Source organism: Electrophorus electricus, chromosome 2 (genome assembly GCF_041902795.1).
Source record: "Electrophorus electricus isolate QZ-2024a chromosome 2, ASM4190279v1, whole genome shotgun sequence".
NCBI lineage: Eukaryota > Metazoa > Chordata > Actinopteri > Gymnotiformes > Gymnotidae > Electrophorus > Electrophorus electricus.
Genome location: NC_137498.1, coordinates 3,305,001 through 3,327,500, shown reverse-complemented (window position 1 = coordinate 3,327,500; position 22,500 = coordinate 3,305,001). Strand labels below are relative to the sequence as shown.

The 22,500-nt window shown below is 49.1% G+C and overlaps 3 protein-coding genes across 12 annotated transcripts in view; 2 read left to right on the top strand and 1 right to left on the bottom strand.

Moving 5' to 3' along the window:
- The window catches only part of eva1aa (eva-1 homolog A, regulator of programmed cell death a), a 38,942-nt gene extending 25,983 nt beyond the window's left edge, over positions 1–12,959 (bottom strand). For both annotated transcript variants that reach the window (XM_081695405.1, XM_081695406.1), the window contains exons 1-2: positions 12,194–12,959; positions 198–415 (exon numbers count right to left, since the gene is read on the bottom strand). In XM_081695405.1, coding sequence (XP_081551531.1) covers positions 198–415; positions 12,194–12,293 — 318 coding nt within the window. In that variant the 5' untranslated portion in view covers positions 12,294–12,959. The remainder of the gene's footprint in view (positions 1–197; positions 416–12,193) is intronic.
- A 146-nt stretch (positions 12,960–13,105) lies between these two features.
- Positions 13,106–15,657, top strand: mrpl19 (mitochondrial ribosomal protein L19). 2 transcript variants are annotated; one of them, XM_081695407.1, is made up of 6 exons: positions 13,106–13,130; positions 13,813–13,933; positions 14,027–14,145; positions 14,238–14,372; positions 14,598–14,779; positions 14,946–15,657. In XM_081695407.1, the coding sequence occupies exons 1-6, from the start codon at positions 13,121–13,123 to the stop codon at positions 15,165–15,167; spliced, it is 789 nt and encodes a 262-aa protein (XP_081551533.1). In that variant the 5' UTR covers positions 13,106–13,120; the 3' UTR covers positions 15,168–15,657. The 2 variants fall into 2 exon arrangements, with proteins under 2 accessions (XP_081551533.1, XP_035384685.1); XM_035528792.2 differs by lacking the exon at positions 13,106–13,130 and adding an exon at positions 13,416–13,562.
- A 133-nt stretch (positions 15,658–15,790) lies between these two features.
- The window catches only part of LOC113590742 (intersectin-2-like), a 47,858-nt gene continuing 41,148 nt past the window's right edge, over positions 15,791–22,500 (top strand). For all 8 annotated transcript variants that reach the window (XM_081695398.1, XM_035529321.2, XM_035529320.2 and 5 more), the window contains exon 1: positions 15,791–17,011. The gene's annotated coding sequence lies outside the window, so the exon portion shown is untranslated. The remainder of the gene's footprint in view (positions 17,012–22,500) is intronic.

Here is a 22,500-nt window from a genome sequence, read left to right as displayed (position 1 = left end):
TTGTGATGCATAACGAAAACGTTCTGTATGAGGTAATGCCTGCAGGTAACGTTAAACACAGCGGGCTTAAGATCAGACACACACACACACACACACACACACACACACACAGACACACAGACACACACAAACACCCACTTGGACACATTTAATGTCTCTCCAATGTTACCGCGAAGCCCACTAACCCCGTGTGTTACCTGCAGTGCTGTCGACACATGACAGGAAGTGACATCACTTAGCAGTCGTGGCACGCTGGTGTCATAAGGGGGCGAACACTGCAGCGAGTGGGAGGAGTTTGTCCAGCCGTAGAAAGCTGATTGGATGGTGATGGTGGTTCTGGGAGGGCACCTTACAGACAGGAAGTCCCCGTCACACGCTTCCTCTGTGTAATTTCTCAAAACATGGGCGAGGTAACCTAGGAAACGATGTTAGCGCAATATTTACTACAGGCAATTCAAACACATTAGACACGCATACACACACACACACACACACACACACACATGTGAGCCTCTTTTCCAATGTAGTCTCTCTACTGATTTATGGTGTGGTGTGTTATAGCTCTGCTGTGGTGTGTTGTGTTGTAGGTTTGCTGTGCTGTAGCTGTGCTGCTGTAGCTGTGTTGCTGTGTGCCTCTCTCTCTCTGCTGTGGTGTGTTGTGTTGTAGGTTTGCTGTGCTGTGGTGTGCTGTAGCTGTGCTGCTGTAGCTGTGTTGCTGTGTGCCTCTCTCTCTCTGCTGTGGTGTGTTGTGTTGTAGGTTTGCTGTGCTGTGGTGTGCTGTAGCTGTGCTGCTGTAGCTGTGTTGCTGTGTGCCTCTCTCTCTCTGCTGTGGTGTGTTGTGTTGCAGGTTTGCTGTGATGTGGTGTGTTGTAGCTGTGCTGCTGTAGCTGTGTTGCTGTGTGCCTCTCTCTCTCTGCTGTGGTGTGTTGTGTTGTAGGTTTGCTGTGCTGTGGTGTGCTGTAGCTGTGCTGCTGTAGCTGTGTTGCTGTGTGCCTCTCTCTCTCTGCTGTGGTGTGTTGTGTTGTAGGTTTGCTGTGCTGTAGCTGTGCTGCTGTAGCTGTGTTGCTGTGTGCCTCTCTCTCTCTGCTGTGGTGTGTTGTGTTGTAGGTTTGCTGTGATGTGGTGTGTTGTAGCTGTGCTGCTGTAGCTGTGTTGCTGTGTGCCTCTCTCTCTCTGCTGTGGTGTGTTGTGTTGTAGGTTTGCTGTGCTGTGGTGTGCTGTAGCTGTGCTGCTGTAGCTGTGCTGTGTCTGATCTTTCTTTGTGTTCATTCTCCTTCATCTTCCATTTGTCCACACACAGGTGTGACTGTTCCTTCAAACAAACACACAGACAGCCTGTCATGGCTTGCCATGGCGTGTGTGCCTATGTTGTGTGTGTGTGTGTGTGTGTGTGTGTGTGGCCCACCTGAGAGAGATAAACACACTGATTCGCCTGACCTAAAACCATTACCTCATTCAGACGCAACAGCCAGGCTGACGGACCCAGCGCAGCAGTTATGTTTACAGTGAGAAACAGGTGTGTGTGTGTGTGTGTGTGTGCGTGTGTGTGTGTTCATAGGATCTACACCTTGGCTGATTAGGTATGTCCTGGATGGACAAGCCCAAACAGACAGAGAAAAAGGGAGAACATGAAAGACAGAAAGAAAGACAGACAGAAAGACAGAAAGACAGAAGCTATCTGTAAGAAAATGTTCCTGATTTGTTTTCAGTTCCATCACATTTACAGTATTTACATTTTAGCAGACACTTTGTAAAAGTGTTTCTTACAAACGGTACATGATGGACACCACCTTTCCACTCATCCACTCATCCATCCATCACCTCCTAATCCTTTACTCGGGATTACTGCACAGATCTTAAGCATTTGGATAGAGAGAGAGAGAGAGAGAGAGACAGAGAGAGAGAGAGAGAGAGAGAGAGAGAGAGAGAGAGAGAGAGAGAGAGAGACACAGAGAGAGCAAACAGTTCCTTTCCATTTGAAATGAATGAATGCTGTCTACAACACTAGCATGGAGTACACTCTCTCTCTCTCACACACACACACACACACACACACACTTGATAAATGCCTTGCTCAACCCTCACTTAGCCTAATGGGTGCAAACAATTTGAACAATCAGCCTCATTTACAGGGGTCGCCATAGTTGCACACGTTGCCATGGAGACCCCAGTTAAACACAGTAACCAGGAGGGCCTTGAGAGATCACTTAAAAGAAAGCTGTGGCCAAGCACCCTCTCAGGGGGTGGTGCTACTGGTCTGTCAGTCAGACTAGGTTCAGCCAATAGGAGGTGGACTTGACCTTGCCTGACAGATCAAAGAATCAAACCTTCATCTGAAGCAGGAAGTTGTTTCTACAGGGAACGTTCAGTATATCAGTACTAGTGATGGTGTTCAGTATGTCAGCACTAGTGATGGTGTTCAGTATATCAGCACTACTGATGGTGTTCAGTATATCAGCACTACTGATGGTGTTGAGTGTGTCTGCACTAGTGATGGTGTTCAGTATATCAGCACTACTGATGGTGTTCAGTATGCCAGCTGTTCAGTATGTGGGCACTAGTGATGGTGTTGAGTAAGTCAGCAGTTCAGTATGTCAGTACTAGTGATGGTGTTCAGTATTTCCGTTCTAGTGGTGGTGTTCTGGATTGTTTTAAGGAGCCCTAAATCCTTAAACACACACACACACCACACTCTCTCTCACACACACACACACACACACCCACACACCCACACACACACAATCGTAACTAACTAACTAATCGTAATGATATTGAGCTCTGAGGTGCGACTCCCTGTGTGGAGGTGACACTCCGCTGCCTCCTCGCTGTGTCTCGGCCTCGCCCAACCCGACCCGACCCGACCCGACCCACGCGGTCGCTGCCCTGCTGCTGACTGGGTGGCAGCTGACCCACAGGACACGGTGTTGTTTCAGAAAACACGTTACTGTTCAAAAACGCGACAACAGAAATGGTCCAAAAAGAACATTTGTGTGTGTGTGTGTGTGTGTGTGTGTGTGTGTGTGTGTGTGTGTGTGTGTGTGAGAATGAATGTAGCCCTGTACCCAAAGGGACCACACACAGATGGTGTTGTCATGGCAGCAGGTCATGTGCAGAGTGAAGATAAACTTTAATTATGTGAAGTGGCTGTCCAGCTGTCTGCACTAGAGAACTACAGCTGATCTGACATCAGTGAGCTGATTTACTTGAGCTAATGGGACTCACAGGCCTTGCAATCTGCTGGCTGTCTCAGACTAGACAGATGTCTCACACTGGTCTCCTGTGCCACACTGGACGGCTGTCTCACAGTGAACCCCTGTCTCACACTGGACGGCTGTCTCACAGTGAACCCCTGTCTCACACTGGACGGCTGTCTCACAGTGAACCCTTGTCTCACACTGGACGGCTGTCTCACAGTGAACCCCTGTCTCACACTGGACGGCTGTCTCACAGTGAACCCCTGTCTCACACTGGACGGCTGTCTCACAGTGAACCCCTGTCTCACACTGGACGGCTGTCTGTCTCGTCATGACATTAACAGCTGCCTTTTTGAACTTCTGTCTTGTTCAACGGGTTCGTGGACATTCGCTTCTTTAAACAACAACATATAATGAAGTTAAACAGCGAGAAATGTGGCCCGCAGTGAGGCATGGGCTCGTGTGTGTGTGTGTGTGTGTGTGTGTGTGTGTGGGCTACTGGTTTGCCTTGCCCTGGTTTGGACTTTAGGGGTGTGTCCACAGGAGGTGTCAGTGGGACAAGACCCCTGTCTTCCAATCACACACACACACGTATGGACAGAGATACATATCTACAACTGGCGTGTGCATGTGTGTACCTTAGCGTGCACACATGTGTGCATGCGCATGAGCGTGTGCACATGTGTGTGTGTAAGAGGGAATTACTCTGTGTCAGGGTTTCCTTCTGTTTAAATGATGCTGCGCTGTGATTGGTGGAGAGCACTCAGGAGTAAATTCCTCCCAATTCCGCAGAGCTATTCACACACACACACACACACACACACACACACACACACACACACACGCATGCATGCACACACAGATGGAATGCAGGAGGAGAGCGAGGGCTCATATTTCATGTTGATGTGGAAGGTTAGCTCTGTGTGTGTGTGTGTGTGTGTGTGTGTGTGTGTGTGTGTGTGCGCTTGATGTCCACTAACCCATGGACACATCAGACAACTGGAGAGCCAACAGGTCAGTGAGAGGGGGGGGGTCACCTCGGACCCCCCGCCCCACACACACACACACCTGTGGATCTCTCCACACAGAAGAGAGAGAAACATTTATACCAAACTGCCCTATGATCAGAGAACACACTCATGATTATCACCATTCATAATACCATTAACATTTATTTCATTGTATTCCGGTTTAGCTCACGCAGGTGTTTCACTTGTGTTTGTTTTGGTTTTTATTTGTAAAGTTATTTATTTAATGTCTAGTCTCACAGAGGTGCAGCAGGTCTCAGAACAGTGCGGCGGCTGATCCAAGCTTGTGTGTCCCTGCCCAAAGATCTGCTGAATTACAGTAATTACAGGCTAGGGCTTAGGATGATGAGGGGAGCGTGTGCGCACACACACACACACACACACACACACACACACACACACACATGTCCACCATTCTTAAATTCGCATAGAAAATGGGCCCACACCCTGGCGGTGCATGCATCAACGCACACACATACACACACACACACACACACACAGGTACATTTATAGCTTTAAGGGAAATCCAGAGTGAATAAAGAGACTTAAATAAACAAGAATGGTTGGTTGCTCTAAATCTGTGTGTGTGCGCGTGTGTGCGTCTGTGTGTGTGTGCGAGAGGGAGAGAGAGAGAGAGAGAGAGAGAGAGAGAGAGAGAGAGAGAGAAAGTGAGTGTCAGAGAGCAAGAAAGCGGATTTATTCCACAAACACACACAGACCACAGCAGTGCCGGCAGGTCAACTGCCATGATACTGTCCCAGTGCTAATAAAGAAAACAACATTAAGAACTACTCAAGTGTGTGTATAGAGTGAGACAGAGACGTATGTCCCCTGGACCCTGCTGACCTGGGACACGTCCAAGCCGGTGTGACTCTTGTTTCACACTCATTGTTAACGAGGTAGGCGGGTATTTTACGAGACTCGCCTAAGGGACCAAACTGGAGACACAACTCCTGCACCAGCATCAGTGGTGTAAGCCGCTGAGCTACACACACAAACGCACATATGAAGAAAATTAATCCCCCCGGGCGGTCCTCTACCAGACGTCGGGAGGCTCGAGGGTCCTGAGTAGGATCTCAGCCGTCCCCAGGACTCTTCTGGACGGAGAGCTCGGATGTTGTTCCTGGGATCTGCTGGAGCCGTTCTCCCGGTTTGGGGGTCACAGCCCCTAGTGCTCCGGTTACCACGGGAACCACAGCTGCCTTCACCTTCCACATCTTTCCCAGCTCTTCTGTCAGTCCTGCGTGTTTCTGGAACTTTCCATGTTCCTTGGTTTAGATGTGTGTGTGTGTGTGTGTGTGTGTGTGTGTGTGTGTGTGTGTGTGTGTGTGTGTGTGTGTGTATATATATATATATATATAGTTGAAAACATACTTGGAGGGTTTGGATTACTTCGATAGTAGAATCTAGTGTGTACACGTTTGTGTATATACCCAAACACACACACACACACACACACACACACACACACACACACACACATGCGCGCGCACACACGCGCATATGCACACGCACACACGCCAAAGGAGCTTAGGTTTAATTCTTACAGTCACACCAACCATTCACAAAGCAACACAGTGTGTGTGTTTGTGTGCACATGGTACTGCGTGTGCGCGCAAGTTACCGTGGGTTATTTTTGTTTAGTCCAAACACACATGCACGCACGCACACGTATACACACACATCCATGCACACGCACGCACATGCAGGCAGGCACACAAGCATACATGCTCGCACACGCAACGCCAACTACGTCTGAAAAGGAAGTATTCAGAGATGCATTAGAGGCCATTTGACCTTTGAACTCTGTGTCACAGAGAGCAGGTGTTGAAGGAGGAGAGTGCAGAAGACAAGGTGTCTGTTCTGGGGTTTGCTTTCAGGAACTGTGTGTGTGTGTGTGTGTGTGTGTGTGTGTGTGTGTGTGTGTGAGTGTGTGTGTGTGTGTGAGTGAGTGTGTGTGGATAAGAGGGAGAGAGAAAGACACTAAAAAAGCAAACACACAACACACACAATCTCTCAGTTAACAGTGAAGTAGGAAAGAGAGAGAGAGAGAGAGAGAGAGAGAGAGAGAGAGAGAGAGAGAGAATGTGAAGTATTTAGTATTTATAAGAGAATCTCTAGCAATGTTGGGCCACTGAGTAGCTGATACTCTATCACAAACCCCATCACAAACCTAGTCACATCTAATTACCTTCAAACGTGTGTGTGTGTTCTGAAGGAAGAGTTTATTTAAGTTAAAAATCAAATGGAGCCTGAACCGATTTTCAAAAATGTTCTGGAAGACAAGTGCAGAGTTTGTGGAAACATGTCGCACACGTGCACAACATCAGACACGTGCACGTGTGCGGCTGCTTTGCCCTTGAGTCTATAAGCGCACGTGTTTCCAGACGAGCGCCTGCGCCCTCCCACGCTGCCCCTCGGGCCGGTGTGTGCGCGGTGCTGCGAGGTCGAGGGGAGATTTCTGAGCTCTGCGCTGGAGGCTACACCATTCATCACACACTCTCACCCTGACGCCCGTTGGGAGCCCTTCCACAAAAGAGGCGTTACGACGTCGGGCTGCTTCGTCAAGGTGCCTCGCTGTGCACGTGTGCGTGCGTGCATGTAAGCGTGCAGGTGTGTGTATATGCGCGTGTGTGCACGCACCTGTATATGTCTGGGTGTGTATGTGTGCGTGTGTGTATGTGAGAGGTGTAGAGTGAGTGAGGCAGACAGACTCACAGTAATAGCCCAGCCTTAACCTTTCATTATAGAATGTCTCTCTCCCTCCCTCTCTCTCTCTCTCTCTCTCCCCCCTCTCTCTCTCTCTCTCTCTCTCTCTCTCTCTCTCTCTCCCTCCCTCTCTCTCCCTCTCCCTCCCTCCCCTTCTCTCACTCACTCATTTCGTTTGATTTTGCTTTATTGGTTTGACAGTAATTGCACCATTTTTACATTCTGTCTCTCTCGTTCTGTGTCTCTCCCAGCATGGCTTCAACGGTGAATTTGTTCAAACGATAACCTACTGTAGTCCTACCGTAGACTATTATACACCTGCTGTAGAGGAACACTGTAAACATTGAAAGCTGAAATCAAAGTATTTTGTGTTACTTCACTCAGATTATAGTTACATATGAGAGAGAGAGAGAGAGAGAGAGAGAGAGAGACAGCGAGAGAGCGAGAGCGAGAGAGAGAGAGAGAGAGAGAGACAGCGAGAGCGAGAGAGAGAGAGAGAGAGAGAGAGAGAGAGAGAGAGAGGTGTTTTCTCCTCCATTAGAGCTGTACTGTGGACTGTTGCTTAGGAATTCCGAGATGTTTTTTTACACACAAATGCACACGTGATAGCATGCTCACCCCACCCCCACACACACGCCAGGTACAAGCCAGTCCGCCTGTGTGAGATGTTTATTCTGGCTCTCCCGCACACACACGCACACACACACACACACACACACACACAGTCTTCACAGTCCTGTAAGAGTCTTACAGTAAGCTGCTACTGTTCACAGCAGTCTCGAGCACACAGCAGAGCACAAGAGTCTCTCTGAGACGTGTGCGTTAGGAGGGTGTGTGTTAGACGGGTGTGTTAGACGAGTGTGTGTAATGGCGCGTGTGTTAGATGCGAGTGTGTGTTAGGAAGATGTGTGTTAGGATGGTGTGTGTCAGGATAGTATGTGTTAGACGGGTGTGTGTTAGGAGTGTGTGTCGGGAGGGCGTGTTGGGAGGGTGTGTGTCAGGACAGTGTGTCAGAAGCGTGTGTGTTCGATGGGTGTGTGTCAGGAGTGTGCGTTACGAGGGTTGTGAGCTGCTAACACACTGTGCTGGCCTGCTGCGTGTGACTGTGTGAAGAACAGTAAACCACAGCCGCAGATCAGGGAGGGGTGATGTCATTAGTGGGGTTGCTACGACAACAGAACCCTGTGGCCCAGTGGATCGGACTGAAGCAGGACGCTGTGTGTGTGCGTCATAGGGACAAAACCAGGTTTCCTGTATATGTAATAAAAATATATATAAAATATAAAAATAAAATATAGTAATGTGAGATTGCCTGTATGCATATGGTGTGAGAGTGTGTGTTTGTGTGTGCGCGCGCGCACGTGTGTGTGTGTTTAGTCTAGACAGTCAACACAAGTGCTATAGACAAAACAATGAGGCATAAAGATGTATTCAGACAGCAGACAGAACACACCTGCCACTCCACAAGTATGTGTGTGTGTGGGTGTGTGCGTGTGTGTGGGTGTGTGTGTGTGGATATAAACACAAAAAGGCCTGCTGCTGAAATGTGTGAGTGTTATGCACTGATGTTTTTAAATTATAGTGAAAATGTGAAAATCTAATTTTATTTCAAATGAGGTTTATTAAGTTACAAAGAAGGAGACATGTGATCATGTGTATGTACTGAGACTCGGTGTGTGTGCATTGCTGTGTGTGTATTTATGCCTGTGTGTGTGTGTGTGTGTTTTGCTCTGTGTTTATGACTGTGTGTGTGTATGGCTGTATGTGTGTGGCTTTGTGTGCATGGGGGTGTGTGTGTGTGTATTGCTGTGTGTGTATGATGCTGTGTGTATGGCTGTGTGTGTAATGCTGTGTATTTATGGCTGTATGTGTATGGATGTGTGTGTATATGACTGTATGTGTATATGGCTGTGTGTGTATTGCTGTGTTTTTATGGCTGTGCGTATGGGTGTGTGTGTGCATGTGACTGTATGTATGGCTCTGTGTGTGTATGTTTGTGTGTGTATATGGCTATGTGTGTAATACTGTGTGTATGGCTGTGTGTATTGTGTATTTATGGCTCTGTGTGTATTGCGATGTGTGTGTGTTTTGCTGTGTGTTTATGACAGCCATAAACACACAGCAAAACACACACACACACATACACACAGGTATACACACAGCGTGTGTGTGTGTATGGCTGTATGTGTATGGCTGTGTGTGTAATGCTGTGTGTGTGTGTAATGCTGTGTGTGTGTGTATATGGCTGTATGTGTATATGTCTGTGTGTGTGTATTACTGTGTGTGTTTTGCTGTGTGTGTGTTTTGCTGTGTGTTTATATGTATGTGTGTGTATGGCTGTATGTGTATGGCTCGGTGTGCATGGGTGTGTGTGTATGGCTGTGTGTGTAATGCTGTGTGTATATGGCTGTGTGTGTATTGCTGTGTATTTATGGGTGTGTGTGTATATGGCCGTGTGTGTGTGTATTGCTGTGTGTGTGTGTATGTATTGCTGTGTGTTTATGGCTGTGTATGTGGCTGTGTGTGTATTGCTGTGTGTATGGGTATGTGTGTATATGGCTGTGTGTGTATTGCTGTGTGTGTATAGGCGTTTGTGTATGGGCATGTGTGTATTACAGTGTGTATATATATAAGGCTGTGTATGGCTGTGTATTGCTGTGTGAATGGGAGTGTGTGTGTGTGTATTGCTGTTTGTTTATGGCTGTGTGTGTATTGCTGTTTGTGTGCGTGTGTGTGTATTGCTGTTTGTGTGCGTGTGTGTGGTGTGTCTCTGTGTGTACTGCTGTGTGTGTGTGTGTGTATTGCTGTGTGTGTACTGCTGTGTGTGTATGGGTGTGTGTGTATTGCTGTTTTGTGTGTGTGTGTGTGTGTATGGCTTTGTGTGTACTGCTGTGTGTGTATGTGTGTGTGTGTACTGCTGTGTGTGTGTGTGTGTGTGTGTGTGTGTGTGTGTGGGTGTGTGTAGGTGTGTGTGTATGTGTGTGTGTGTGTGTGTGGGTGTGTGGTTGTGTGTAGGTGTGTGTGTATGTGTGTGTGGGTGTGTGTGTGTGTATGTGTGTGTGTGTGTGTGTGTGTGTGGGTGTGTGTAGGTGTGTGTGTATGTGTGTGTGTGTGTGTGTGGGTGTGTGGTTGTGTGTAGGTGTGTGTGTATGTGTGTGTGGGTGTGTGTGTGTGTATGGGTGTGTGTGTGTGTGTGTGTGTGTGTGTGTGGGTGTGTGTAGGTGTGTGTGTATGTGTGTGTGTGTGTGTGTGGGTGTGTGGTTGTGTGTAGGTGTGTGTGTGTGTGTGTGTGGGTGTGTGTGTGTGTATGTGTGTGTGTGTACTGCTGTGTGTGTGTGTGTGTGTGTGTGTGTGTGTGTGGGTGTGTGTAGGTGTGGGTGTATGTGTGTGTGTGTGTGGGTGGGTGTGTGGTTGTGTGTAGGTGTGTGTGTATGTGTGTGTGGGTGTGTGTGTGTGTATGTGTGTGTGTGTGGGTGTGTGTGGGTGTGTGTAGGTGTGTGTGTGGGTGTGTGTGTGTGTGTGTGGGTGTGTGTGTGGGTGTGTGGGTGTGGATAGGTGCAAAGGGGTACAGAAGAAGAAGGCTGATTGGTAGGAGCTTTCATATGGACAGAAGGCAGGAGTATCGAGTTCCACCTCCGGAACTCTCTCACACACACATACACACACACACACACACACACACACACACACACACCCATTCTGTTTTTAAGAACTGACCTCTAAGCACTGGAGTAACTATGATCTACAAAGCAGTCTCCTCCATTTTAGTCCATAAAATCAGAGACAGACAGACAGACAGAGAGAGAGAGAGAGAGAGAGAGACAGACAGAGAGAGACAGAGAGACAGACAGAGAGAGAGAGAGAGACAGAGAGAGACAGAGGGACAGATATGTGGGGGGGTTCACTCTGTACTCATTTGTGGGGGTGGACTGTGTTAAAAATGGATTGACCTCAGTTGACCTTTTGACCCTTTAATAGGCACAGATCCCATTGAACAGATAAAGGAAACCTCAGCTTTCACTGTAGCACCCTGGTGGGTCTCTCTCGACACACACACACACACACACACACACACACACACACACACAAGGATGCAAAGCTTAAGCCTTCAAGACAATTTCTTTTAGCAAAATCAACCCCCCACCACACACACAAAAACATACATTCTCTCTCTCTCTCTCCTCCACACAAAGACCACTGTGAGAGTGTGTGCCATGGAGCACTCTGGGATCTGGTTCAGGGCAGACGTGCTAGTCTCTGTCGGAAGCTCCGGTCACCCTGCCTGGGCGCCTATCAATTCAACAGACTGCCCGATCTCCTTGCAAAATGATGCCGGTTCCAGGTGCCTAAGACAAGGTCCTGACACGCACGCGGACCCTGCGCGCCGCCTGAAGGGCCGAGATGTTCTCAGACATGTCCACTAACACTAGGGAAGACACACAGCAGTTGAAAACTTCACAAACTCAACTAAAGCAACTATTCCACAGCTGGTCAAGACATCTGGGCTCACGGCATGCAAGACGTTAAAATACAAGCTCGAGACGGCAAAAATGAGTCCCAAAAGATGAGAGATGGAGAGCCATGACACTTTTACACACACACACACACACACACACACACACACACACACACACACACACACACACACACACACACACAACACACACACAGAGTCTTCTGCACCATTTCCGATTAATCGGACACATGTCCGTAGCCCAGCTGTTGGCGTTGGCTCCAGTTTGGGGCTTCTGGACCCCAAACTTTCTTTACGTTAGAAACGCGTTAATTAATTATACCACAGCAATAACGAATAAATGTTGTTAATACTGAAGGCGCCAATAATAAACGGCCTCATTTTGGACATCTTTAAATACAAACGCACGGGGTCTCGTTCCGGAGGCATTACGCAAAAAAACCGACCGACAGGCCACCGACGACCCGTCACCGGAGCGGCTGGGATCGGGAGTTTTTTTTTCCCGTCCCGACACACGTCTACCGGCGCTCGGAAAGCGTAAAGGTCCCGAACTTTTATTTCTCGGTTTACGTATTTAAATCAGGAGATCGACTGCGGCGGCCACCTGCCAGCCAGGAGCCGCATCTCTTTTAGGAGAATCAACAAAAAGATCGTTTCAGAACCCGCAGGAATCCGTCCCAGACTGACAGCGGAAACCATTATAAGAAAAACTTCCAACAGCAGTGAAGCTTTTCGGACAGAAAAAAGTCGACCCGGTGGAAGTGAGTGTTCCGACTGCGCTCTCTAACCTGGGAACTCCGCGGAGCTCCTGGCGATGACGGTGAAGCACGTTATTCCCAAAACGAGCGCGCGGTGTCTGGCCGAGGAGGGAGCACCCGGGACGGGCATCCTGGAAACCGGCGTGTCTCACGCTCTCCGGAGCCGAAACGCGAGAGCAGGAGCGAGCCGACGCCGGGACGCATGGCTCATCCTCACGGCCACCTCACGGGGGGATCCGGGTGGGTGGGGGGTATCTGGGGGTGGGGGTGGGGGGTACGGAGGACGGAACAGCTCCGCGCTCGCTACCTGGGGGAGGGGACTTCCCCTTGGTCCCAGAGTCCCGGGATTTTCTGCGCGAAACGGTTACCGGGAAAAGAACTTGCGCGCACACCGACTTCGCGCTTGCAGTGGAGGGTTTCTGTGGCTTTTTAAGCGTTTAAGTGTTTAAGCGTTTAAACTGATAGGATTACGCCACCGAACGTGATATCTCCGTATGACACCTGAGCACCTTTCACCCGGTTTTGGCTCGAGGAGCGGTCGTTTGGGGGCGCTGACGTCACTTGGGTGTCTTGTGAACGCGCGTCTGTGAAGATACAGGGCGGATGCAGCGTGCAAAAAAATAATAATAATCCCGCGGGAATAGAGAGAGAGAAAGAGAATATGAATGGGAGAGAGAGAGAGAGAGAGAGAGAGAAAGAATATGAATAGGAGAGAGAGAGAAAGAATATGAATGGGAGAGAGAGAGAGAGAGAGAGAGAGAGAGAGAGAGAGAGAGAGAGAGAGAGAGAGAGAGAGACTGAGACACTACGGGGAGATGCGTGAATGGATGCTTCACTGAACCTGAAGGAAACGGCAGATTAGCACCATTTTTGACTGGATCGTTAGAGTGTTGGGCGTTTTCTCTTTGGACAACATTGCACGGCGTCAGCGACACCTTGTGGAAAATATTGCATGAAATGTTTCACGGTCAGTTCATGGGATAAGATATTATTGATCTGAATATAAGTAAGAAATGTAATAAACAAACAAACAAATACATTTTATGTATATAATTATAAAAATATATGAAACGTCAGATAATATATAAGAGAAAGAGGGAGTGATATATTGATCTGAATATATAAAAAATGTAATTTTATATATATATATATATGAGCGTGGGGGAGAGAGAGAGAGAGAGAGAGAGAGAGAGAGAGAGAGAGAGAGAGAGAGAGAGAGAGAGAGAGAGAGAGAGAGAGAGAGAGAGAGCGAGCGCGCTGTGGTTAGAATTGTCCCTTTGCAGCCTCCGTCTCGCGCACATCTTGCGCGTGGAGAGGTGAAGTATGGCGGCATGCGCGAGGAGGGCAGCGGACGCGCTCCGTTCGTGCCGGTTAACGAGCGTCCGGCGTCAGAGTGAACGTGCGTGACATCTCACCAGCGAGGGTCAAATTAAATCAAATTAAAATCCTTTTCGGCTGGCAGACACGGCGAGGTTACTTACCGGTTAGCGGCGTGTTGCTAGCCAGCTAGCCAAAACGGCTAACGTTAGCTTAGCATCGGTATCTTAACGGGACATCGATAAAAGTCGCCTGCAGGACCTCCGGGGTGATGGCGGTCGGTTATTTTTATTATCTACCTTCATATTTTCCGTTTTTTGTTTCTTTTCCAGGGTTGTTCTCGTCGTCTTTGGCCCGTCACTCCGCGGGCTCGGACGGCCAGCCGCCCAGGTTCGTCCCTCCGGTCAAGCCTGTCATCGCCGACAAGACGCGTACGGAGTCGGCGACGCGACGGTGAGCCGCCCTAAACCCCGCGCTAGTGTCTCGGTCGGCGGCTGTAGTCGCGTAACTGTGTAATTGTGTTGTGAATTCTGGCCGCGGCTTCAGGTTTCTGAGTCCCGAGTTCATCCCCCCCCGCCAGCGCACGAATCCGGTGAAGTTCCGAATGGAGCGCGAGGACATGGTCCGGAGACGCCGAGTGCTGCACGTGCCCGAGTTCTACGTGGGTGAGGACGCAGCGCGGACGTTTGGAGTCTCCGGTTCTCCGGTTTCTGTCCGTCCGCGAATGCTAACGGGGCCGTGTCCTCCCCCCCTGCAGGAAGTGTCCTGGCGGTCACGCTGTCGGACCCCCACGCGGCCGGCGGCGATAAACGTTTCGTGGGTATTTGCATCCAGCGTTCGGGCGCCGGGCTGGGCGCCACCTTCACCCTGCGGAACATCATCGACGGTCAGGGTAAGTTGTGCTCTCTCCTCCGTCGCCCCTGGCTGCCCCTTATACCGGGGCTGTTGCGTCAGGGTTGTTATTGTTACGTCATGTTATTGTTGCGTCACTACCGACCTCGCGGCCCATCCGTTAGCCGGTGTCCGCCAGTGTCATTTAATTGTCACAAGCGAGTTATATAACCCATTGGTCGTTCGCTCTGCAACGGGCGCCGCGATTGGCTGATCGGCGCCGCAGGGGTGGAGATATGCTACGATCTGTATAGTCCCCTCGTCAGGACCATCGAGGTCCTGAAGCTGGAGAAGAGGCTCGACGCCAGTCTCCTGTACTTGCGGGACGCCTTGCCTGAGTACAGCACCTTCGACTTGGACATGAAGCCTGTGCACATCTCCCCGACCCAGGACGTCCCTGTCAACCAGGTGGGCGCCGCTGTCTCGGGCAGGGAAGGTGCATCTGGACGTGGTGTTTAGACCCTGAGGACACAGGTCTTTTTTCTGTCTCTGCTTCATACTTGCTGTCATGCTCTCTCTCTCCTCTCTCTCTCTCTCTCTCTCTCTCTCTCTCTCTCTCTCTCTCTCTGCACAGATGAAGGTGAAGATGAAGCCCCGCCCCTGGTCCAAGCGCTGGGAGCGCCCCAAGTACAACGTCCAGGGGATCCGCTTTGACCTCTACCTGACCCCCGAGCAGATGGAGCACGCTCAGAAGTGGGGACAGCCGTGGCGGGAGTATGACATGCTCATCGAGTACGACACCTCCACCCTGGAGAAGGAGATCTACCAGGAGGTCCAGCAGGAGCTCGCCAAGTGAGCCACCCAGGCCGTGAGCTCCGTCCCGGGGAGGGATGCGCCACCTTCGGTGGGTTTAAGTACAGAAACGGACTCTGGGTGGAGTGATTATACAAGCGAGACACGCCGTGTCAAAGCTTTTAGTTGTCGGGCCACGATACATAAAGGATTAAAGATGGTGGTCAGATGGTGATGAAGGACTGAACTTGGCTTGTTTTTGTTAAACAGAATTTACTGTACTTTGGTCCAGGCATGTGTTGTTTTTCTTGTTCCTGTGCTCCGCCCACACCTGTCGGCTCATTCGAGGCGTGATGGTGTGTCGAGGCAGGGCAGGCACTTGGGCGCGGTAACGGGCGGCCCCATGCTGCTGTGCTTGCTAGCTGCACCTGCGTCCTCTCTCTCTCTCTCTCTCTCTCTCTCTCTCTCTCTCTCTCTCTCTCTCTCTCTCTCTCTCTCTCTCTCTCTCTCATCTATCTTCCTGGGGATCTCTATTAAACAGCAGTGGCATTTGACTGTGGTTTGCTGTGTTGTTCCGACCCGATCTCCGGACCGTGGCGGGGAAAAGGATAGAACAGACAAAAAGGAAATATTTCGTAGAGGTGGTTTGCTTCAGGAGATGACTGCCAAAATAATAAACATAAAGTCCTGGAACCAAAACAGCAGGTGACGCATATAAACAAACAACAATAACCTGAACCAAAACTCAAAATAAACAGCGCCACCTTCCTACTTCCCAAACTACGACCAAACATAACGAGAGAATACGTAAATAAATATAACACACTATATATACAATTTACATTAGCAACCAGTTTCCGTACGGGGCATGAGTCAACGGCGTGAATAGGGTTACACAGCCAAAGTCGGAATACTGGAGGTTTGATCCAAAGCATTATAAAATAAAACACGCGAACTCGACCACACAGCCACACATTTTACATGAGTTGCAAGTGGGATGCAAACGGAGCAGTGGCTGGTTTCAGCGGTACCTTCATGCGGACAGTTTGTGGGCCAAGGCGTCGCGCTGGCGTAGGGTCGCGTCTGCGTGATCGTCTTTGGCCACAAGGGGGCAGCAGAGTTGTACATCCCAGCCTAAGTCGATATGCAACGTTAAAATCTAAAACTAAACTTGTCGATGTATTAAGCGAGCTAAAAAATGTTAAACTCCAATTTCATAATTGGAATGTAGAAATTCTGCTATCACAAAAATAATGATGTTGACTCCGGTCATGAACAACGCACATGGCAGTATCTCGCATGTACAAGTGGTTCTTTGGGATGCTTATGAGCGTTACTGAAATCTGCGGCGCAGCAATGCGACTCCGCAACAGCCAGATCGGTCCAACACGACGTCCGGCGTAACGTAGCGGCGCCGGGAAGGAAGCATTGTTCCTTTGCGCATGCGGGCCTGTTCGGACTAACATCGGATAATGGGTCACATTAAAAAAGATATTGTAAAAAAAATCATAAAGGATTGGATTTGGGCCGCTTTAAAGCGGGGTGCAGACGTCGCCTTAGACTAGGCGGAGGTTTGGTTTCAGGTCGCGTGTGAGCGGTACACCGCCGACTGCGGTATTGGGTTCGGGCGTCTCGACTCCGAGCCGCTTTGCTGCCAACGCGGGCTTGCTCGCGTTCGCACATCTGGGCAGCAAACCGGACGGACCGCGCACGCCGTCGAGTCTCCGCCCAGCCCCGCCGTTCCCGTGACGTTGGGTCTCTCTCACTTGCGGAGGGCGAAGCGCGTCGCCGCATTCGCCGGTCAGCAGCCCCGCAGGTGTCCCGCGGCCCGGGCGCGCACCGCAGGAAAGGAACCACAGCCACGGGGATCCCGGGAGCCGTTTCCTTTGTCACGCTGCGGCATGCACGGTAAGCAGACGGTTAACGCGCGGTGCGTCGGGGCGCTCTTATCCGTCCTGTCGGGCATCACAGCAAAACAAGTTCAAGCTGGACGCCGAGTCCCGTCGCAGCATCCGCGCACAGCCCCGCTGCGAAACCCGGAGCCCGTTAGTACCGAGGGTTGCCTCCTCGGAGCGCGCGCCCCGCCGTTTGAAACGGAACCGTGTCGGGACTGCACCTGTGCACTGCCCCACTTCGGACTGCGTACAAGGACGCTTACGGGGAAATAAAAAACTCCAGAAAAATAACCATGTTGGCGTGTTTTGGAGCGGACGTTTCAGAGGTGTGTGTGTGTGTGTGTGTGTGTGTGTGTGTGTGTGTGTGTGTGTGTGTGTGTGTGTGTGTGTGTGTAAAAGCTGGTGTTTTCTAGGTCAGCCTCCAGCGGTTAAGACGAGCACATATCACGTTCACATATCACGTTCAGACGTTTCAACTCCCCTGTTCCGACCCGACTCTTTAGGTTTCCTCTTCTAAATAGTTTTGTGTTCCGTTTTATGTGCTTAAATTAGACTGTCGACTTTGTCCGCCCTAGCTGAAGGGTTCGAGCTGCCAGGGCGGCTTGTGCCCTAGTTGGGCTGTAGCCGCACGCCTGGGCTGTAACTGTGCTGTAGTTAGGCTGCAACTGTGCTGTAATTTGGCTGTTGCTGTACGGTTGTGATGTAATTGTGCTGGAGTCATGTTAACTGTGCTGTAGTTAGACTGAAATCATGCTGTATTTTGGCCGTAGATAGCTTGTAATTGTGTTGTAGCTGAGTGGCTGAGCTGTAATTGTGCTGGAGCCATGTTAACTGTACTGTAGTCGGGCTGTAGTTAGGCTGTGACTGTGCTGTAGTGGGGCTGTAGTTAGGTTGTAACTGTGCTGTAGGTGGACTGTAGTTAGGCTGTGATGGTGCTGTAGTTGAGCGTTAGTTGGGCCATAGTTAAGATGTAACCCTGCTTTAGTCTGGCTGTAGTTAGGCTGTAACGGTGCTGTAGTTGGGTTGTAGATAAGCTGTAATGCTCCTGTAGTCAGGCTGCATTTAGGTTGTTACTCTGCTGTAGTTAGACTGTAACTACTGTAGTTATGTCGTAATTGTGCTGTAGTTAGGTTGTAGTTAAACTGTAACTGCTGTATTTGGGCTGCAGTTGGGCTGTAACTGTGCTGTAGTTGGGCTGTAGATGAGCTGTAACTCCTGTACTCTGCTGTAGTTAGACTGTAACCGCTGTAGTTATGTCGTAATTGTGCTGTAGTTAGGCTGTAACTGCTGTAGTTATGTCATAATTGTGCTGTAGTTGGGCTGTAGTTAGGCTGTAACTCCTGTACTTTGCTGTAGTTAGACTGTAACTGCTGTAGTTATGTCATAATTGTGCTGTAGTTGGGCTGTAGTTAGGCTGTAACCGCTGTAGTTATGTCGTAATTGTGCTGTAGTTGGGCTGTAGTTAGGCTGTAACTCCTGTACTTTGCTGTAGTTAGACTGTAACTGCTGTAGTTATGTCGTAATTGTGCTGTAGTTGGGCTGTAGTTAGGCTGTAACCGCTGTAGTTATGTCGTAATTGTGCTGTAGTTAGGTTGTAGTTAAACTGTAACTGCTGTATTTGGGCTGCAGTTGGGCTGTAACTGTGCTGTAGTTGGGCTGTAGATGAGCTGTAACTCCTGTACTCTGCTGTAGTTAGACTGTAACCGCTGTAGTTATGTCGTAATTGTGCTGTAGTTAGGCTGTAGTTAGGCTGTAACTCCTGTACTTTGCTGTAGTTAGACTGTAACTGCTGTAGTTATGTCGTAATTGTGCTGTAGTTGGGCTGTAGTTAGGCTGTAACTCCTGTACTTTGCTGTAGTTAGACTGTAACTGCTGTAGTTATGTCGTAATTGTGCTGTAGTTGGGCTGTAGTTAGGCTGTAACTCCTGTACTTTGCTGTAGTTAGACTGTAACTGCTGTAGTTATGTCGTAATTGTGCTGTAGTTGGGCTGTAGTTAGGCTGTAACTCCTGTACTTTGCTGTAGTTAGACTGTAACTGCTGTAGTTATGTCGTAATTGTGCTGTAGTTGGGCTGTAGTTAGGCTGTAACTCCTGTACTTTGCTGTAGTTAGACTGTAACTGCTGTAGTTATGTCGTAATTGTGCTGTAGTTGGGCTGTAGTTAGGCTGTAACCGCTGTAGTTATGTCGTAATTGTGCTGTAGTTGGGCTGTAGTTAGACTGTAACCGCTGTAGTTATGTCGTAATTGTGCTGTAGTTGGGCTGTAGTTAGGCTGTAACCGCTGTAGTTATGTCGTAATTGTGCTGTAGTTGGGCTGTAGTTAGACTGTAACCGCTGTAGTTATGTCGTAATTGTGCTGTAGTTGGGCTGTAGTTAGGCTGTAACCGCTGTAGTTATGTCGTAATTGTGCTGTAGTTGGGCTGTAGTTAGGCTGTAACCGCTGTAGTTATGTCGTAATTGTGCTGTAGTTGGGCTGTAGTTAGGCTGTAACCGCTGTAGTTATGTCGTAATTGTGCTGTAGTTGGGCTGTAGTTAGGCTGTAACCGCTGTAGTTATGTCGTAATTGTGCTGTAGTTGGGCTGTAGTTAGGCTGTAACCGCTGTAGTTATGTCGTAATTGTGCTGTAGTTGGGCTGTAGTTAGGCTGTAACCGCTGTAGTTATGTCGTAATTGTGCTGTAGTTGGGCTGTAGTTAGGCTGTAACAGAGCTGTCTCTCCTTTTCCCTTTCCCTCAAATACTCTTAGATTCTAGTAAAACCTTTCACAGGTGGGTTACCCCTGCAGGGGCATCACTGAGGCCACAGACAGAATATGCCACTCTCGAGGCTGCACTACAGTAAGCAGTGCTCTGGTTTCATTATGCGTGACATCATCACGGTGAGACGCATTGCTGTGGATCACGTGCTCTGACCAAGGCGCTCTTGAGTTTCAGGACTCGGTCCTGGATTTTTCCAGAGTCATGGTAAACACCGCTGATAGTCCCTTGTGCACGAGTCTTCTGAGATGTGGGGTGGAGCTAGTAAAACCAGCGCTGACACACACATCACCTGCGTGCCGGCATGGTGTGATCAGACACACCTGGGATTTGAAATCAATCACACACCATCCGAAACCTTAAGGCGGCGAAAGCGTTCGGATGGAGAATCTAATAAAAGAAACCTTAAAACGGCTCAGTGTTTCTGCTGGTTTTGCCGAGGCTATAAACTGTATGGGGATTTCACTGTATGGGGATTTCATTCCTCGCGCGGAAACCGGGCCGGCTCCGGCGAGCGGCCGTCGCGCCTGGGCGTCCCTCCTTCCGAGGATGTCAGGTCCCAGCCGAGGGAGGCGTCGAGGTGATGACCCGGGAACAGATCCGGGATAGGAGGGGAGGGAACGAGTGGGAAGAGGGAAGTTGCGAGGGAACGCCGAAGCCGCAGAGGGCGCCGACGGGATCTAGAGTGGAGCTTTAACGGGAGCTGTGCGGACAAACCTCCAGAAGGCCCCAGCCTGACCCCGGCATGTGAGACTCCAGAACATGCCTACATTTGAGAAATAAGTTGTGGACAACTGCTAGTCATTTTCATTCATACACTTATTGTTGTTGCTTTTTACAAAGTAGTAACAATTTTTACTTCATGATCGCTCGGATATTTAATGTTTGTTTTTACGGGGTTACCTGTACAGTTCTGTGTATTTGGTTAGTGTAGTCTTTATGCAGTATTTACTGGGGTCTTTAATCAGTGATGTAGGGTAGGTGATGTTCAGTCAGTGATGTAGGGTACATTAGTTGAACTGTAGAGCTGTGTGTGTCGGTGTGTCTGTGATATAAACAGGAGAAGTAGTGCATCCGTCCATCCGATCAGATAGAACAAAGAGGAGTGACCCAGAAAAATGGCGTGTATGTTACAGTGGCAGTATTTCTCCCTTTAAGAGGACATAGGCTGCCCCAAATACACTGGCGTGTGTGTGTGTGTGTGTGTGTGTGTGTGTGTGTGTGTGAACCCCAGAACACTTTTTAATGTAACCAGCTTTGCTGGAGATGATTTCCCAGACTGTTAATCGAGCAGAGAGCAGACTGCCTACAGCGCACACACACACACACACACATTGCCCAATTTCACCAGAACAGTTGGTTGGTCAAGGTTGAGTGGAGTTTATATAAACTGGATAGCAGAAGATCCTCAGAGGCAGCTGGTGTTTTTTTGTCATCTGGGGAGGAGGAGTCTACTGGTGGAGGTGGTACTGGGGAGGAGGAGTCTACTGGTGGAGGTGGTACTGGGGAGGAGGAGTCTACTGGTGGAGGTGGTACTGGGGAGGAGGAGTCTACTGGTGGAGGTGGTACTGGGCAGGAGGAGTCTACTGGTGGAGGTGGTACTGGGGAGGAGGAGTCTACTGGTGGAGGTGGTACTGGGGAGGAGGAGTCTACTGGTGGAGGTGGTACTGGGGAGGAGGAGTCTACTGGTGGAGGTGGTACTGGGGAGGAGGAGTCTACTGGTGGAGGTGGTACTGGGGAGGAGGAGTCTACTGGTGGAGGTGGTACTGGGGAGGAGGAGTCTACTGGTGGAGGTGGTACTGGGGAGGAGGAGTCTACTGGTGCTTAATGAACACTTATTTTTTCTGCTCAACTTTAATTAACCAGATTATTTCAGGTGCTAGTTTGGCAGGAGCCAAGTTTGGAAAGAGATTAATATGGACGTGTGTGTGTGTGTGTGTGTGTGTGTGTGTGTGTGTGTGTGTGTGTGTGTGTGCGCGCACCACTACTTGCTGTAATCACAAGATGAGGGAGAGAAGACAGTGAGTGTTGTAGCACTCTTTCAGCATCTGCACACAAACACTATATAAATAAATCATATAAACACACACACACACACACACACACACACTCACTCTATATGAATAAACGACATACACACACACACACTAAATGTGAATATATGGCATATGTCTACATTATAGATGAATATATATTCATTCTTGCAAACGCTACAATCTCATGAAGTAACGTGCACTCCCGCTGCTAACAGCGTGTGTTTCATGTACTACTGCTGGGTGATAAAACAGTCTCGAAACGGGATCACGATAACATTTACGTCCATAACGATGATAAGCACGTGGAACCAGCGAGAAAGTGAAAATGAGCTCATGCTCTCTGAAGCTGATGAAAGTGTTGCCAAAAAAAAGTGACCACAATATCAGTTATATAGAAGCAGCACAGATATCTGAAAAGCCATGAATTACAGATTAAAATGGCCTACAAAATATGTCATTGGTCGGTGCAAACCAAGACGGGAAAAACAACTCTCTTAAAGAGCGACCACACACCCACAGTGTGAAGTTGCGGCCCGTGTTTGGCCGTTAGGCTGATGTGAAACCAGTACATCGTTTATATGGCTTTATTTTGTTAAAAGGCAGATAAAGCATATTGTATATTGTTTACATTATATTATTATATTTTTGCTGCTAAACTATATTCAGTCATTACGATGCTCTTCAAGCTGCCAGCATTATGAAGTTATATATCG

Excerpts from the sequence above, each read along its gene's own strand:
- mrpl19 (XM_035528792.2), top strand. The coding sequence starts at position 13,487 with ATGGCGGCATGCGCGAGGAGGGCAGCGGACGCGCTCCGTTCGTGCCGG. Across the intron at positions 14,373-14,597 it reads GAACATCATCGACGGTCAGG|GGGTGGAGATATGCTACGAT; the intron begins GTAAGTTGTGCT and ends TCGGCGCCGCAG. Across the intron at positions 14,780-14,945 it reads AGGACGTCCCTGTCAACCAG|ATGAAGGTGAAGATGAAGCC; the intron begins GTGGGCGCCGCT and ends CTCTCTGCACAG.